Raw genomic sequence first — 19,111 nt, forward strand, 5'->3', positions numbered from 1 at the left:
GGGAGAACACTGTCAGTATTTCTCAAGCTGAAAGAATTGAAAGGAAAATTCAAGCCTTGAGCTAAAACATTTGAGGAGTCTATGGGCAAGATATTGTATGATGCAGGAAGCTTCAGGGAAATGGAAAGAATACAGAGTTACTGTATCAAAAATAACTGGTCAACCTTCAACCATTTCAGAAGGTAGCGTATGATAAAGATCTGATGGTATGGAAGGAAGAATAGCTTAAGATGCACTTAAGCATTGGTGAAACACAAGACTCCAGGAACTGACAGAATACCAATTCAGATGTTTTAACAAATCAATGTGAAGCTGGGAGTGCTCACTCCTCTATGTCAAGAAATATGGAAATCAGGTACCTGGCCAACCAACTGAAAAAGATCCATATTTGTGCCCAATTCTAAGGAAAGAGATCTAACAAGATGCAGAAATTATTGAACAATATCATTAATATCACAAAAATTGTTTTGCTGAAGATAGTTTAAAAACTATTGTAACAGTACATCAACAAGGAACTGCCAGAAATTCAAGGCAGATTCTGAAGAGGACGTGAAACAAGGCATGTCACTGGAGATGTTAGATGGGTAGTAGCTGAAAGTAGAGCTTACCAGAAAGATGTTTTCATGTGTTTTGTTAATTATTCAAAAGCTTTCAACTGTGTGTATCATAAAAAATGTTATGGATAACATTGTGAAGAATGGGAATCCCAGAACACTTAATTGTACTTATGCAGAACATGTACAGAGAATATGTACTTAATCGTACTCAAGCAGAACATGTACAGAGAACAAGAACAGGGGATATTGTGTGGTTTTTAAATCAGGAAAGTATGTGCCAGGCTTGTATCCTCTCGCCATACTTATTCAACCTGTTTGTTGCTGTTGTTGTTAAGTGCTATGAAGTCTGTTACAACGCACAGCAACCCTGCATAGGGTTTCTGAGGAGCAATTGTAGAGTTTGAACCACAGACCTTGTGGTTCAGACCAACCGTTTGGTCCAGTGCATTATCACACAGTGTCACCACTGGACTATATGTGGTATCAGGATCGAACAAAGACTCATTAACAGCCTGTGAAAATCAGATGATACAATATTGCTTGCTGAAAGCAAAGTGGACTTGGAGCACTTACTATTAAAGATCAGAGACTACAATCTTCAGTGTGGATTGCACTTCAATCCAAAAACAACAAAAATCCTCACAACTGGACTAATAAGCAACATCATGATAAACAGAGAGAAGTTGAAGATGTTGAGGATTTCATTTCACATGGATCCACAACAGTGCCCAAGGAAGCAGCATTCAAATCCATTGACAGGTTGCATTGGGCAAATCTGTTACAAAAAATTTCTGTTATAAAGCAAAGATATCACTTTGTGAGCTAAGGTGCACCTGACCCAAGTCACGGCATTTTCATTTGCCTCACATGCATATAAAAGTGGATACTGGATGAGGAAGACTGAAGAAAAACTGATGCATTTGAATTAGGATGTTGGTGAAGAATATTAGTACCATGGATTTATAGAACAACAAACAAATCTTGGAAGAAGTACAGTCAGAATGCCCCTTAGAAACAAGGTGGTGAGACATTGTCTCATATACTTTGGACATGTTACCAAAAGGGACCAGTCCCTGGAGAAGGACATCATGCTTGGCAACGTAGAGGGTCAGTGAAAAATGGAAAAATACTCAATGAGATGAGCAAACACAGTGGGTGCAACAATAAACTCAAACATAGCAACAATTGTGAGGATGGTGCCGGACCAGGCACTATTTTGTTCTGTTGTACATGGAGGCACTATGAGTAGGAATCGACCTGAAGCACCTAAAAATACTGACAACAACCACACATAAGGGCTCCATCTTCCTGATGGGACTTGATGTCATATTTTTGTTTTTCCCCCTGACAAACTGTCACACTCATCAGCATTCTTTATTTAGAGCAAACTCACTTTTTCATGCAATAGGATAGGAGTATCTCATGCATACAAGACTCCCATCATTTAAAAATGCAGTTATTCCTTGTTTTACAACAAGGTCTCCTGCAGCAAACTTATATGACTAAAGTAAAAATATTTGTTTCAAACTCAATGTCTCGTTTCAGTGGTTTCTGAAGAGCCTAGATCTTTGAGGTGGCGCACACTTGGACCAAGTTCATTTTCTAATCAAAATGGTTAATTGGTCACTGACTGAGGCTTGGTCTCATTGCACTCTCCTTATCATCTTCTCTCCCATTTTCATGAGCATTCTGGTTGACTGAGGAACTCACTTGGATAAGAAAGCATTGCTTCAGGAATTCTGTTGTGTAACATTTATTCTTAGTGCACCATAGTTCTAAGCAATAAACAGATTTCTGGTGATATGTCCATGCTCTCATCGGTATGACATCATTTTCCCATCCTGTATTATGTCAGATATTACTATAGTCTGAGGACACTGATGATTCAGTGGTAGAATTTTCATATGGAGAGTCGGGTTTGATTCCCAGACAATGTACCTCATGTGCAGCCACTGCCCATCTGTCAGTGGAGGCTTGAGTGTTGCTATGATGTTACACAGGTTATCAGTGAAGCTTCCAAGCTAAGACATACTAGAAAGACCTGAAGACTTACTTCACAAATGCAGTCAATGAAAACCCTATGAACACAATGGTGTAATTCACAACTGATCACAGAGCTGGCTTAGAACTAGGCAGTATTTAGTCCAGTGTGCAGAAGGTCTCCACTAGTTGGGGCTAATTAACAGCAGGTAACATGATGCCTACAGTCTGTACTCTGATCTGGCTCCAAAGAGTGTCAGTCTCTGTAGATGCCTTCATACAAGGGCAGGCACTCCCTCCGTTTGCCAGCAAGGCTTCATGCCATAATACACTGTGATCATTTTCACAGAAGCCCATAATCTATCAAAAACTTAAAGCGGTTTGACTCTTTAAGGCAAGGAAGAACTTGTGTCCAGACTTTGGGAAAACTCTTATCTTACATCTTGTTCTAAGCATTCTTAAACCCTTCATGATATTGGTTGATTGGTGATCCAAGTTGAGATACACCCTTGTTGGATGTATAAGATTCAGAAACACGATAAGGTGGGTAGGAAACAGGTAGTAGCAATTGCTCCAGTGTAGACCTCCTCTTTTCTCAGATGAAAGATACATGCCAATTGTAGCCATAGGTCTGAAAATGGCTTTAAGGGTGGTCAGCACACAATGGAGGACTTGGTCAGAGGATTGCTTTGTACAAGGGGCCCAGAACAACCATGTACAATCTGCTCAAAGTCTGCTTACTATAGGGACAGGTTCTTGCTGAGAGAGTATCTCATTCGAGCTAACTATTTTAAAAGGAAGACAAAAATTAAATATGTTGAATAAATGGAGGAAAGTTGAGATTTTCTTTACCTTAAGTAAGAACAGTTTGTTCTTGTTGCTTTTCATTTTGTTTTTGTTTTGAAAGAAGTAGGAACTTTAGGTATAGAATCACCCAAGAATAATATATTTAAATTTTCATGGCCTTGATTATGTTAATGAAAGTATTATTCAAATAGAAAATTTCAAAAAAATTCCACATTGAAGGCACAGTTGCTGACAGTGTCTTGGGACAAGCAATAATATTGGTTATGCAAACAGGAAGAGGAGAATCAAGACCAGTGTCCAACTGTGCAGTTGGACAGATGGCGCTGAGCTGTCCTGGTTCTTTAGCATGCACATCACTCGGGACCAGGACCCATTGTTGGGCAGTGGGGTGATGCCTGCCACATTGCACATGATGTTGTAGACATCCACTGATCTGATGGGAGCAGCTCTGAAGTTGGATTTGAAATCTGAAAGGAAAGACAAATAGATGGTTATGGCCAGTTACTGGACAGAAAAGGACCAGATCACATGATGGATGGAGGAATTATGCTAGGTTTTAGAAAACTCTGGGAATGGAGGATCAGCTTCATGAAACAGGATTTGGGCAAGTGAATGTAGTTCAAATCCACCCAGCAGCACAGTGGAAGTAGGTTATTGAGACTTTAACCAAAATACTCTATTTTTGTTTTACAGCAATTCTATTCTGTAACATGGGGTCACCATGAGTCAAAATAGGCCTGGTAGAAATGGTGTATTTGGGCGGGGGGGGGGGACAGATTATCATATGTCTGTTGTTGTGGTGGTTGTTTAGTGCAGTTGAGTTGGTTTCAACTCATAGTGACCCTGTATAAGGTTCCTGAGGAATGGCTGGTGAATTTGAAACACTGACCTTGTGGTTCAAACCGACCTTGTGGTTCCATGCTTATCCTACATCACCACTGTTAGTTAGAGACTTAAGTGTTGCTCTGATGTGAGTAGGTTTCATTTGAAGATGGACTAGGATCTCTTTCCCAAAGTCAGTCAATGAAAACCCTGTAGATCACAATGATTGGATCCAGAACTGGGCACGAGGATGCAGGACTGAGGAGCATGGGTTCATCATGAGTCAGTTGGTGACTGCTTGGCAGCTGACATTAACAAAGGTTATGAAAGGAAACTGTTTTCTTTGGCTCATGGAGATGAGATCCTTCCATTAAAAGAAAAATCAGCAAACAGACTCTCTTTGTGTTTCCTCTGTGATAAGAGAACTTTCCTAAAGGAGTATAAAGACCGCTTGGGCTGCTCCGTTTCTGCAGAGAGCTGGAGAGCAGGTGTGGGCACGGAAGCTTGACTGTCTTGCTAGGTTCTCCTAACCAAATTAAATGGTATGCTTATCTTCCAGAACATCGATCCAGCTGGGACAGGTTAGCCAGGGTGCTGGTTTCCACTGTAGAGGCTCCACAGCAGCTCAAGAATGTTTCTTAACTTTCCTGCTATGTTGAGGTCACAGAGGACTGGATGGAACAGGAAGCCGTGTGGTTTCCTCAATGTTGCTAACTCAGAAGCAGCAGCAATGATTTCCTGAATACTTGGGAAGAGCAATTGCACATTCCTGTGGAAACTTTCATTGGCAGATAAAAATAACTTAGGCATGTGGAAAATACATGAAAAGGTATTGGAATTAGAAACCCAAGTGAAGGCTCTGAGAGATCTGATGGAGGAGTATACTGTGCTGCCACCAGAGGCTTGCTCCAAATTTGAGCAGTGATATCCAGGTGATGTCCTGGTGTGGCACTGTGGAATAAAGCACTGGACAGCAAGGTCAATTTGAACCACAAGGTTAGTGGTAAAAACTCACCAGCTGCTCCTTGGGAATCCTATACAGGTTTGCTGTGAGTCAGAACTGACTCAATGTCACTTAACAACAACAACATCCTTTATATATGGAGTCCTGATGTAGCACTGTAGGATAAGCACCAGCCATTCCTCAAACACCCTACACACAGTCACTATGAGTCAGAACTGACTCAACAGTACTGAACAACAACCACAACCCTTTATAGTAGCAGGAATAGAAAGAGTAGGAATGACCAATTGGAGCATAGTAAGAAGGACACTGAAGGTCATTTTGCATGTCCTTGGAAAGACTTCAACAAATAGTGCCACCTTCTACTTCTCTACTGAAGGCATGTACGATCTTGAATTCAAAACACTTGGCTGTTTCAAGAGTGAAGATATGAATTCAGATAGAAAAGAGGGCTTCAAATTGTTCATGGAAAAACAGAATTAAAAGATAGTGGACAAATCTCACTATATATATATATATATATATATATATATATATAAAGTCTTGGTGTGGTGCTGTGAGATAATGCACTAGACCACAAGTTCAGTTTGAACTGCAGTGTCGGTGGTTCAAATTCACCAGCTGCTCCTCAGAAACCCTATGTAGAGTCGCTATGAGTCTCAACCGACTTGATGGCATTTAACAGCAACACACATATATACTCCTGATGTGTTGTAGGATCAGCAATTTAAACCCACTAGCTGCTTCTCAGAAACTCTATACAGGGTCACTATGAGTCAGAACTGATTTGACAGCACTTCACAATATCTATCTTATCTATCTATCTATCTATCTATCTATCTATCTATCTATCTATCTATCTATCTAAAGTTCTGGTGTGGTGCTGCAGGATAATGCACTCAACCATAAGGTCAATTTGAATTGCAAGGTTGGCAGTCCAAACTCACTAGTCGCTCCTTGGAAACTCTATACAGGGTCACTATGAGTTGGAACTGATTCGATGGCACTTAACAACATATACATATGTTTTTAGGCCCCCAAAGCAAAGTTTTCAACAAAATATTCAAAGCTACATTAAAACTGAATTTAGGAGGGGAGAATATCCATCAATAAGAGCCTATAGCTTATACTTTTAGTTCACCCAAGATTTTAAAAGAAATGGGTAGATTAGAGTTATAAAGTCAAATTTTCTACCTTAAAAATAATTTCTATAATGGTTTTGCTAAAATGATCACATATATTTCATTTAAAAGCAAACAATCATCAACAACAACATATTCCAGAATTATCAACACCAGAGTTTGCTCTTGTGTTAACCCTGGAGTTGCAAATACTGATGAAAGTTATACATAGGAAACTCTGCCATAGTGTATAATAAATGTCTAAAAAGGGTAAACTTATTTGGGAGTTTACTTTTCTTTTGGGATGGAAAAGATAACGATCAGCATCATCTCAGAGTTAAAATGAGGTGTAAGGGGGGAGCCCCTAAATCCAGAACCTGCTTGGAAAGGAGAATGCAAGGGCTGTCCCAGTATTTTAGCTGCTTAATACCAAGGTGAATTTTATAACTAACATGAAAGTGGTGGTTATATTTCCCGATGGAACAAGCAGCTGAATAATGAGATATCAATGAAACGTCTATCCCATGGATACTGGAAGTAGCTCCTCTCTCTTTCTCTTTTGCCATATAATTAGATGTGCTACTCAAAATGTCCCTACCACACGGTGGCCATGTCCTTGTTGTGTGAGTGGGTGGTTGTTGTTGTTGTTGTTAAGTGCCATCGAGTCGGTTCCGACCCATAGCGACCCTGTACAGGGTTTCCGAGGGTGTAAATCTTTACGGGAGTAGAAAGCCTCATCTTTCTCCCGCAGAGCGGCTGGTAGTTTCGAACTGCTGACCTTAAGGTTCGCAGCCCGATTCGTAACCACTACGCTACCAGAGCTCCACTGTGCTCTTCTCCAACCTGCCAAACACCCATTTCTTAAAACTTCCCAGGAGAAATTGAGATTGAGTTCTACTGACAAAAATGTTTGAAAAGATTATCTTCTTACGTTAAAAGTAAAAAAATAAAATTTAAATAAAAAAAATCAAATCTTGTGCAGGTAAGCAGGAAGGAGAATTGGGTTTTCCTCCTCGTTCCTTCTAGTTCATGGTTTCGTGTTCTTCAGGGATAAAACTTTGGGCCCAGCGCTGAGATGATCTGACTGTAACGAGGGCTTCTAGGAAATTCCTGAATAGCAAAACTATGAATTACACCTGATCCAGTCTGGAAGCATCAGCCAAATTCCAGTAGTTCAAGATGGCATTTTGAACCTAGACTAGAAATCCAAGTTCTTCCCATGAGTTTAAAACTTGGGGATATTAAAATTGCATATCCCAACAAAAGAGGCTCCTCTGCACGTTGCTGCTGTGCCTGGCAACTTTGGGCTGATTTCCAAGTGCGGCTGGCTTGCTTGTGGCAAGCTCACTGAATCACACTCCTGCTGTCTTATCTTGAATGTGGAGTTCTCCAGGGCAAGATTAGGTTGTTCAAATTAGAAACTGGGATTAACTAGAGTGAGGCTATCTCCCAGAATAATTTCCCTTTCTCTTTGCTGGGCCAGACTTACAGGCTTCTACAGCTGTATCTATGCAACTACAGTGATGCCCAGCTTCCTCCCAAAGCAAGGAGCTCAGACAATTAATCAGGAGGGATGTACCTTTATCTCAAAGTGCAGCTAGATAGCTATTAAAGGCCTTGATCTTAAATTTTCTTCGGAGTAAACAGTCAGTGTGTAAAACTGTTCAATCTTTCATGAGAATTGGATCCAGAAACGTGATGGTTTGCGGGAGGCTATTGAGGATGTCTTTGCCTGGAAACATTTTTGCAATTAGCCTAGTCCATTTTCATCAGGGGGCGTCTTTCTGTCTGTAAAAGACTGAAGGCTTTTAGTTTTAAAGGAGCCTATGACTGAAGACTTTGTTAATGGACATAATCTCTCCACACTGAATGTCACTTTAAGCTAGTAAAGCTCTGGGTACTTTGTTTGAAATTTTTAGTCTGGAGTTAGATTTAGTTCTGCTTTAAAACATGCCTTTCAAATCTTGCTCCTATTTACTCCCTCAACAGACAACTGTTGTGCATTCATAATTTTCTGTCTCTCCATTGGAAAGGGTAGGGGCTATGCTTTTGAATAAAAACCCTGCTGTCTAACGTTTTCTCAGAGAAAGGCCATGGTTAGGGAATGTCTCCAATTTAATCTCACAGTAGATCCCAACAGAGTTCTCATGGCCCACTCCTAATTGAGTGCACTACTGAACTCTTCCTATCTGACCTTGGATTTGGCAGGCAGGGAGCTCCTGAGAAGCTTTCTTAATCAAGGCTGCATGCTTGGACTTCCTCTGAGCTCTCTCTGAGACCAATGTCATGAACCTAGTCAGTACTTTATACATAATGCTGCTACTGATGCTTTGCTGATGTTTCTACTGAGGCTGCTAGTGATGCTGAGGCTCACTTTGGGACTTGGGAAATCAGATCACACGTGGTCAAAGGTTTGGACCAGTGTGTTCCCTAACTCCTGCCCCTAGTGGCACCGAGGCAGCTGCAGTAACTGGCACCTTTGAGTTTTTAAACAGCTGTGTTGTATGAAGTAGATTGACCTAAGGCAGACGGAATGGAGTGAGTTGACCTATCTTTGCTCTTGCTAACAGAGAAGAGGACTTCTTTCTTGATGTGGTCTCGAGCTTATAATTTGAAAGGAAAGTGTGGACTTTTGTGAACTGGGGCATTTTGATCAACGTCTGGGAAAGGTATTTGGAATATGGGTATTGGTGGAAGCTTAATACATTTAATTAGAGGGGTGGAGAGTAGTAATAAACAAGAGGTGCTTACAAACCAGTCAGCTGACTGTTGAATCCTTTTCTTCCAAAATGGGAATTTAAAGTGCTAGATCAATTAAAGCAAATGTCCAAATAGGCCCATTTTATTCCACATCTCTTCAAACCTTAACAGTCACTCTGATCAAGAAAGTTACACTAAATTTGCTTTCACTCAGGCCCTCCTGAGTCACTGTGGCTAATTCTCAAATTCAGTTCCTCAGTCACTTTGGAGCCTGCCTACAAGCACATCCTAGCTTCTGGTTGGATCCTGAATTGACTGAACCTCATGGGGTGAGTGCTTAGATAGGAAGAAACTGTGAAAGAGCCAGACCCCAAGAAGTAATCACGCCAACTTCAAGACTAACAGCTGTCAGCAGCCTGGTGTCTGATAAGCTTTCCAGGATATCAGATAGCTGTGAAATAACATTTTGATGAATTAAGTAAAAAATGAATCACAAACATGTGGAATACGTTTTCTTCATTGCACTCAGGATTTAAATTTTACAAGGAAAAGTATTTGACCACATTTGCCAAACCCAAGAAGCATTTGAAAAGAAGCCAGCAAAAGATGTTTTGTGGGGACCGGCTGGGTTTTCTCAGTTTTTCTCATAAAGATGGTACATTAAAAAAAAAAAAAAAAAAATCACTCAAGCCTTTAGCAGACTGTGAGTTCCTACTGAGGGATGCCCTTGCAGGGGAGGGGGTCAAATAAGAGTGCTTGGCCATTCCCTTGCCTACCAGGTCCAAAGGCCAAGAAAATGCCCCTCATGTCCATGAGCTCGTTGTCATAGCCATGCCATCCATGTTGCCAGCCTTCCCTCTTTCCAGTGCTGTTCATCCAAAATGGAAGCATCTCTCGATTCTGAAAGCAATGAAGGCAATTACATGACACTGTGTCAGAAGAAATTATCATTAGAGCACATTTGATCCCAACTACCACGCAACACATCCCTGACTGGAGTCCTGCTGTGGCACTGTAGGATAAGCACTGGACCACAAGGTGGGTTTGAACTGCAAGGTCAGTGGTTCAAACTCACTAGTAGCTCCTCTGAAATCCTATAAATGGTTGCTATGAGTCAGAACCGACTTGACAGCACTTAACAACAACAATCTCAAATGATTACTTCCTGTTCCAGGTAGCTCAATTCTTTCAAGGTAATTCACTAAAGTACTGAGGTGTTCTAGTTAAGATGGTGTTTTCTTATACTTAGTTTAATTGGACCTCAGAATAAGTTTTAGAACCATTAAATATAGCATGTTAGAGACAGACAATACGTTAAGATGCATTTGATCTGTCAACTCCTTTTACTTGTAAAGCAACTGAAGCGCAGAGGAGTTCCAGGATCTGCCCTCTGACATTCCTTTCATGACCATCCCAGTGTCCCTTTTACAATACAAACCAACCTATACATCTCGCCCTCAGCTCAGGAGCAACTCAAAATGAATCAATCTGATTTTGTCCAAGACTTTCAGTCAAACCTTTGAAGACGGCGCTCATGTTCCTCTTCTCCAAGTCATCAGTTGTTTTCCTTTAGTCATTCTGCATTTGGGATGAAGTCCAGCATCATCACATCCCTGTCACCTTGCTTTCCAATTATATAATTTTAGCGTAGTGGCTACGAACTGGGCTGCGTACCTTAAGGTCAGCAGTTCGAAACTACCAGCTGTTCCACAGGAGAAAGATGAGGCTTTCTGCTCCCCAAAAGATTTACAGCCTCAGAAACCCTGTACAGGGTCACTATGAGTCAGAACCGACTCCACGGCACACAACAACAACAACAACAATAGATGCTTACTTGTGAAATCCAAGGCTTAACTAAGTCTTGTGAATCTCAAGGAGGCTCTGGATGGCATAAATGTTTAAGCACTCCACTACTAGCCAAAAGGTTTGTAGTTCAAATCCCCAAAAGGACCTTGGACTACAGGCCTGGTATTCACTTTCCAAAGGATTTAGCCTTGAAAACCCTGCGAAGCACATTTCTACTCTGCACACAATGGGTCATCACGAATCACAATCAACTCAAGGGCAACTAGGAACAAGAATAACAAAAGGAAGCTACAGCCATTAGAACATAACCCAAGGCACCTACCTAACACCAACATTCACCAAGAACCTATACTGACATTATTTAACAAGCACCACATTGCTTTGCGGTGGTGGTGGTATTCCATGGAATCTGCTCTGTTCAGGGTTTCTGAGGCTGTAAATCTTTACTGAGCAGAAAGCCTCATTGTTCTCCTGTGGAACAGCTGGTAGTTTCGAACTGCTGACCTTGAGGCTAGCAGCCCAACTCGTAACCATTACGCTACCAGAGCTCCTTACATTGCTGTATAGATGATATTATTTCCCCCACATTCTAGCTGAAGGAACTGAAGTACAAAGAGGTTAAGTGACACTCTTAGAGTCACACAGCTAATAAGCGGCAGCACCCAAGTCATCTGACTCCTGGTCCCTTTACACCTTTCACTGACTGCGGGCAAGTGTTTCTGCCAGCTTTAGACTGCAGGGTGTCCCCCTGCCCCCTGTCTCTTCACTCACCAAGTGGTAGTTGAATATAAAGTACAGAGAAGAGATTTTGGAAGAGGGAAGCTATTGGATTTAAATCCCAGTTTTGTCACTTCTGAGATCTGTGATCCTAAGAAAGCTGCTTCACCTCTCGGAGCTTCAGTTTCCTGGCTGGATTTGTAGGGGGATTTGAAGGATGACATGATTGTGTGCTCAATAAATGGCTGCTGTATGGCCACCACATGCCGCAAGCTGTGGGGCGAGGGCTCTGGCCGCGTGCAGCATGCAGGACGGCTGTGAGAGCTGAACGCTCCTTTGCTTGTTTAGCTGTCACAGTGTCTTGCACACTCATCCAGTCTCACCCCATAAATTGCTCCCTAGCATTGCTGCTTTCCAAATCCCGCTATTTCATTGACTCTCTGTTTTCTAGCATCTCTTGCCTCTCCTTCTCCAGCTGTAGCTTGTAATTTTCCATGAGAATGTTTTATTACCTTATTGCATTTCTGACTTCTTATGCTTTTTCTTTTTCTTTTTTTTTCCTCTTGGGGGGAGGGATGGGGTGGTTCTGTATCCATCTATTGTGATGCTCACAACACATTCCAATTTAGCTTCATCGACTAATTCAGTGTGTTGCTTTTCCTTCTACAGCTTACAGGGCAGTGATCCCTGAAGCACTGGCTGGAAGACATTAGTTATTAATGACTTAACTCATTATGAACCCCATAGAACGTATGTAGCTCATGACAAAGGGACAGGTGGAAGGAGATGAAGACTGACTTCCTGGTTATCAACTTATTACATAAATGCTACAAATGCAAATCTATCACAATGAAAACTGTAGCCCTAAAGGTAACTGAGGGCTATGTCTGATTATAGGTAAATCTACTCATTTTTTAAAAAAATCAACATTATGATATGTTGCTCCAGCAAAACAACTGTTCTTACAGAGTATTAAAAAAAAATAATAATGAACTAGTTGGTTTTGTAAGAAAGCGAATCATTTTGTCCAGTTGATTGAATGCATTATGTTATATACACAACCTTCATCTCAAAATGGTACACTGATGGTTTTCTTGTCTTTTCCTCCACTGTGCAGGGTCGCTATGAGTCGGAACCGACTCCATGGCACATAACAACAACAACATCATCTTCTTCTCGTATACACAGATATGAGCCTGCCTGCCTGTGAGGAAACTGGGATCCAGACCACTCAGCATCCACAGCAGAAGTCCCAGGCTGGTACTCCTCCTGGTTGAGGATCCTGACCCCATCCTAACCCTACCAGACCCATGGACTGCCCCACAGTGCCACCTAGTGACCTGGCATCCTGGAGAGGTGCCCAGATCCTGCAGATTAGGCCAAAACAGAGACTGGAGGAGAGGGACAGAGGAAGGTGGAGAGGGCCAGGATGATGGGGGTATGGAGGGGTGCTCCTAGCATTGGGTCACTAAGAAAGCCGGGCAATTCTGCAGCATGTGGTAGAAGAACTTCAGAGGGACTTGTCTGGAAAGGGGTTGTGTCCCACTAATAAACTGGTGAGGAAGGAATCTAAGTTGTAAAGCCCGTGGAAGAGGGGCTGTCATTGTTAGAGGAGCCTTAGCTGGGGGTGAGGTGTCACTGCCAGCATGGAAGAAGACAAGGATTGCAAAGCCCACTTCTCAACCCAGCAGGCTCTGAAGCTATGCCAGCCACTCTGCTAGGCTTTTGGGATCAGGGATACAGATGAGCAAGGTGGTTCCTTTACCTAAAACAGCTTGTTTAACATGAGGGGAGAAGACGGGTGATAGCCAAGACCACAGTGGGTGCCCTGAGCTCAAAGCAGTGTGGTAGACCCAGTGTGGGGAGAGGCTCTGTGTGTTGTAGAGGACAATATGAAGAGACACAGGGGTTAATCAAGAGGCTGAGAGAGGCACTGAGGCTCATCCAGTAATGGAATCCTTGGGAATCCTGTTGTGGGGGAAAGTCAGACACCAAGAAGGCATAGAGAGACAAGGTTGTTGTTGTTAAATGCCATTGAGTCCGTTCTGACTCACAGCTACTCTGTATAACGTTTCTAAGGAGCATGTAGTGAGTTTGAACCACTGACCTTGTGGTTCAAACTGACTTTGTGGTCCAGTGCATTATCCTGCAGCACCAATGAGAACATTTTATAACCTCATGTGGGAAAACACATCCAAACGAAGCAACCACGAGAGAGAGATTGTTGGAAGGAGTTAAGGAGGTGAGAGGAACTAGACTTGTACTCTGCTCTCCCATTGGCCTCTTCTGGGATTTTGTGACAATGAAACAGGCTGACCAACTGTCCTAGTTTGCTTAGGACTGAAGGAATTCATAGGTTTAGAGACTTTCACTTTGAAAACAAGGACAGTTCCAAGGCAAACCTGGACTACTTGGTCAGATTATGGCAACCATAAAATTTTAAATTTAAACAAACTTCTCAAGGTAATTGGTTCAACACTTGTCAGTGCCTTCCAAGACCCCCCTCCCCCCACACACACATCAGTGGGTATTGAGGCTAGACACTTCCTAGATGAGCTGCTAAACTGTAGTGTTAACAGAGATTATACGAGAAGGATCAGAAACAGGAAACACTGGGGAAAATGCTTCAGAGTTATACTATGTTTATAGACTTGAGTTCTTATCTTGGAGTGCCTGCCTGAAAGGAAACACTCAACATCACCTCACTACGATGACTGTCATAAGCTTGCTTTAATTTGGGAAGCCGGGGGGCGTATTTGTGAGATAAGAGTTATCATTTCTGGGCTTCATCTTAATCATTTTTAGTGTCTCAAAAAATGTAGCATTAACTGTTTATCCTCAAATCTGAAAACCAGTTGAGGTGGTTTGTGCAACACTTGCCTGGGTCCAACTCTTTGAAATCATACATTTGTAATTGCCTTATGGTGCTGAGCTGAGAAGTCTGGGGAATGCAATTAAAAATGAACATGAGTAGGGTATTGGGGGTGTAGGCAAGGGTGCAGAGAAGAAGCCAGAAGTGGCTGAACAGTCTGTCTTCATTATTTTCTGTTTATATATGGACAGTACTTGCTTTGACAAACTCTCAGGGCATTTACTCATTTTTTATTGTTGCATGTTTGGAATACATTAGCACGTACATTTCTCGCCAATTCCTTCTGAGTTCTCCTCAGTGTGGATCAGCAGATGGTTGCTAAGTCACAGAAAAAAACGCTCCAGAGAAGAAGCAGGTCAGGCAACTTGCTGCTGGGGCAACTACTGGCTTCCAGTGTCTGCTCTGCATCCCAAATTCACTTCCCTGACACCCCAAGGTCAGGGAAGGACCTTGAAATCTCTTTCAAGGACTCCCTCTTTGACCACAGAAGTTGCTGTGGGGGCTTGTCTGGGGTCTCCAGCTTGGCCTGTTTGAGGTCTACTCTGGGTTTCTTCCCGTGATGACCACAGTTGTCTTGCTGCCCCATCATTCGATTTGACTGCACTTGCGGGTCCAATCCTGGCTCTGCAGAGGTGCCCAGAGCTGCCTTGGGCTCTGTTCAGTACATCAGGGTAAAGCTTAGTTTCTATCTTTTTTCTTTGGTCATTTTGTTTCTATGCAGACGGGATGTGTGTGTGTGTGTGTGTGTTTGTGTGAAAGTATACACAGCCAAAGATACATCGTTTCAGCAATTTCTACTACAATCTTCACTCCCATTTTTGCTGTCCTTTTCCAACTAATTCCATCACCTTTATCTTAAACTCAGTAGCATCCAACCTTTTGATTTGCCTGTTGATGTGATCTTACATGACGGTTGTGGTGGTGGTGTTGTGTTGTGGAGTCAGTTCTGACTCATAGCAACCCTGCATAGGATTTCCAAGACTTTAAATCAGAAAGCCTCATCTTTCTCCCAGAGCATGGCTGGTAGTTTCGAACTGCTGACCCTGAAATTAGCAGTCCGACTTGTAACCACTACGCTACCAAAGCTCCTTGTGATCTCATGTAGATAATTCTTTAAAAGAGCACAATGCTCAAAGCAGTCCTTTACTAATTAAGATAAGCATATTTTTTGGTTCAAAGGAGACTTGAGGGGGTAGTTTGGGTTAAATCTCCCTCACATGACTCAAATGTGTCAGGCATTGAAATCCCTGAATGCCATTTCTCTGTCATTTACCATGTGCTACTTAGAATTCTTCTTTGTCTTTTCTTGATGACATTTGGGGTTTATACTGGATTACTGGACGTCAACACAGCTCCTTTCTAAAGTACTCAAGGCACCAGCAACCACAGAGTCCACTCACGTGCTCACACAGGACTTAGTGGTTACATCAGTTACTTCTGGCTTCACATCCTGGCTTTGTCACTTCTGGTTTTGTATCTACAGCAAGACATTTGAAATTTGGAGTCTCAGTTTACTCATCAAAATCAGGATGATCATTTTCACAATGCAGAGAACTAAGAGATAGGAACCTGAGGGGTTCTGGTGTGGGGCTGTAGGATAAGCACTGGAATGCTAATGGCAAGTTCAAACCCACCAGCCACTCTGTGGGAGAAAGATGAGGCTATCTGCTTTCATAAGATCTACAGCCTCAGAAACCCTAGGGTCATGCGAGTAGGAATGCACTGCATGGCAGTGAGTTTTTGAGTGAGAAAGATAAAAATCAGGAGGTCCAGGTATCAATTGTTGTTGATGAAGATGTTCTCAGCTTTCTCACTTGGCGTTCTGTTCTTACAATTATACTGATTACACACGTGATGTTCTGGTTATTAAACATTGTCACTGCTACCCTCCTTTAAATCACCAGCAGTCTCATTTTTCTGGGGCTGTCAGATAAGCTTCTCAACAGCTCTCTAGGGCATCAGAAACATGGTGAAATCTGGTCACATTAAATAAAATAAATAAAATGTGAAAAACCTACCTAAAATGTGCTGTGTTGTTGTTGTTAAGTGCCACTGAGTCGGTTCTGACCCACAGTGACCTTGTATAGGGTTTCCTAGGAGCAGCTGGTGAGCTTGAAGCACCGCCATTATGATTCAAACTGACTTTGTAGTCCAGAGCATTAACCCAGAGCACCACACCATAACTCCAAAGTGTGTTGTTGTTGTTATTAGGTGCCATCAAGTCAGTACTGAACGAAACACTGCCCAATCCTGGGCCAACCTCACTACTGTTGCCACGCTTGAGTCCATCAATGCTGCCACTTGGCCAATCCATCTTGTTGCGGGTCTTCCTCTCTTTCTCTGACCCTCCAAACATGATATCCTTCTCCAGTGTCTGGTCCCTCCTAACAATATGTCCAAAGTATGAGAGACGAAGTTTGGCCATCCTGGCCTCCAAGGAGCACTCTGGCTGCACTTCTTCCAAAATGAATCTATTGGTTCTTTTGGCAGCCCATGGCACTTTCAATATTCTCCTCCAACACCATAACTCAAATGCGTCAATTCTTCTACGGTCTTCCTTATTCACTTTCGCACGCACATGACATTATTGGAAATACCTTGGGTCAGGTGCACCCTAGTCCTCAAGCTGACATCTTTGCTCTTCAATGCTTTAAAAAGGTCTTGTGCAGCAGATTTGCCTAATGCAATACATCATTTGATTTCTTGGCTGCTGCTTCTGTGAGTGTTGATAGTTGATCCAAGAAGAATGAAGTCCATGACAACTTCAATCTTTTCTCCATTTATAAGAATGCTGTTTATTGGTCCAGTGGTGAGGATTTTTTTTTTTTTCTTTACATTGAGATATAATCCATACTGAAGGCTGTGTTCTTTGACCTTCATCAGTGTATGTTTTAAGTCTTCTTCTCTTTTAGCAAACAAGGTTGTATCATCTGCATGATGCAGGTTGTTAATGAGTCTTCCACCAATCCTGATGTCACGTTTTTCTTCATATAAACCAGCTTCTCGGATTATTTGCTCAGCATAGAGGTTGAATAAGTATGGTGAAAGAATGCAATCTTGTTGCACATCTTTCTTAATTTTAAACCATTCAGTGTTCCCATGTTCTGTTCAAACAACTGCCTCTTCTTGGTCCAGGTACAGATTCCTCATGAGCACAATCAAGTGTTCTGGAATATCCAAACTTCACAATGTTGTTCATAGCGTGTTATGATCCACACAATCGAAAGTCTTTGCATAGTCAATAAAGCACAGGTAAGCATCTTTCTGATATTCTCTACTTTCAGCCAAGATCCATCAGACATCAGCAATGACATCCCTCATTCTACGGCCTCTTCTGAATCCAGCTTGAACCTCTGGAAGTTCTCTGTTAATGTATGCTTGTAACCGTTTCTATATTACCTTTAGTAAAACTTTAGTCGCATGGGATATCAAAGAGATTGTCTGATGATTTCCGCATTCCATTGGGTCACTTCTCTTTGGAATGGGCACAAATATGGATCTCTTCTGATCAGCAGCCAGATAGTTGTCTTCCAAATTTCTTGGCAGAGATGAGTGAGTGCCTCCTGTGCAGCCTCACTTTCTTGAAACATTGCAATTTTTATTCCATCAACTCCTGGCGCCTTGTTCTTTGCCAATTCCTCCAATGCACCTTTGACTTCCTCCTTCAGGATCATTGGCTCTTGATCATATGCTATATCTTGAAATGGTTGAACATTAACCATTTCCTTTGGTACAGTGACTCTCTATTCCTTCCATCTTCTCTTGATGCTTTCTGCATCATTCAATAATTTGCCCAGAGAATCTTTCAATAATGAAAGTCAAGGCTTGAATTTTTTCTTCAGTTCCCCCAGCTTGAGAAATGCTGAGCATGTTCTTCCTTTCTGGTTTTTTGATTCCAGATCTTTGCACATTTTGTTGTAATATTTGGCTTTATCTTCTCGAGCTGATCTTTGAAATTTTCTGTTCATCTCTTAGACCTCCTAATTTCTTCCAAAGTATGCTAGGAGCTTAATAAAAATTAAATCTACTTTATTCTCCTAGAACATGGTTATAACAGGAGCCTGCCAGCTAGCCCCCGCCCCCCAAGAAAAACATAAACTTTTGAAATCATCCCAGGTTAAAAGAGGCACAAACTAATGTCCAAATCAAGGGTGGCTTCAATTAAAACTCCTGTGACAGTGGAGACAGTTTGGCTGACTCTGGCGGTTGTGCTGCTTGGGTTAAGGCTCAGCTATGGCTTATATTACAGACATCGTTTCTCAGATATTGTGGCACTATTATTTTAAATTGTCCTCCAGAGAGACTTTCAGTTAGCCTGGCTCCTCGGAGACTCTTGGGAGTGGTGGTTAGGAACCTTAGATGTGTGTTTGCCACACGCCATTATAAAGCCGTACTCTGCAAATGGTTTCCCTTTCTCTGTCTTAGGAGACAGCCTTTCTCGTAAAAAGAATGTAATTGCTCAGACCTCTGGTCCTTGGCCTGACCCTAGAAAACCCCTCGCCACACACAGCTTAATCACTGGAATGGAAATGCCAGACTGCAAAATCAGAGGGGCTTGGGAGAAGGCAGAGTTCCCTGTGTTGCCAAATTCATAGGGAAGAGAAAATGTCTCAGGGAGAAGTACATGGATGGGGTTTCTTTTTTCCAAGCTCATGTTTATTGATGAGGGTCTGAGTGGGCTCTGATATGGCTTATACAAATGACTCTAATCACCACAAGGAAGCAAGCATTCTCCAGCACTCCACATCTGCTTTCCTTAAGCTCA

At 42.1% G+C, this 19,111-nt stretch overlaps 1 protein-coding gene across 1 annotated transcript in view; it reads right to left on the minus strand.

Annotated features, from left to right (window-relative positions):
* Positions 1 to 3,441: 3,441 nt before the first annotated feature.
* Positions 3,442 to 19,111, minus strand: part of ENPP6 (ectonucleotide pyrophosphatase/phosphodiesterase 6) — a 149,215-nt gene continuing 133,545 nt past the window's right edge. Inside the window, exons 7-8 of the mRNA XM_006834428.1 lie at positions 9,728 to 9,851; positions 3,442 to 3,811 (exon numbers count right to left, since the gene is read on the minus strand). Coding sequence (XP_006834491.1) covers positions 3,606 to 3,811; positions 9,728 to 9,851 — 330 coding nt within the window. The 3' untranslated portion in view covers positions 3,442 to 3,605. The remainder of the gene's footprint in view (positions 3,812 to 9,727; positions 9,852 to 19,111) is intronic.

Source organism: Chrysochloris asiatica, unplaced genomic scaffold (assembly GCF_000296735.1).
Source record: "Chrysochloris asiatica unplaced genomic scaffold, ChrAsi1.0 scaffold00011, whole genome shotgun sequence".
Classification (NCBI taxonomy): Eukaryota; Metazoa; Chordata; class Mammalia; order Afrosoricida; family Chrysochloridae; genus Chrysochloris; species Chrysochloris asiatica.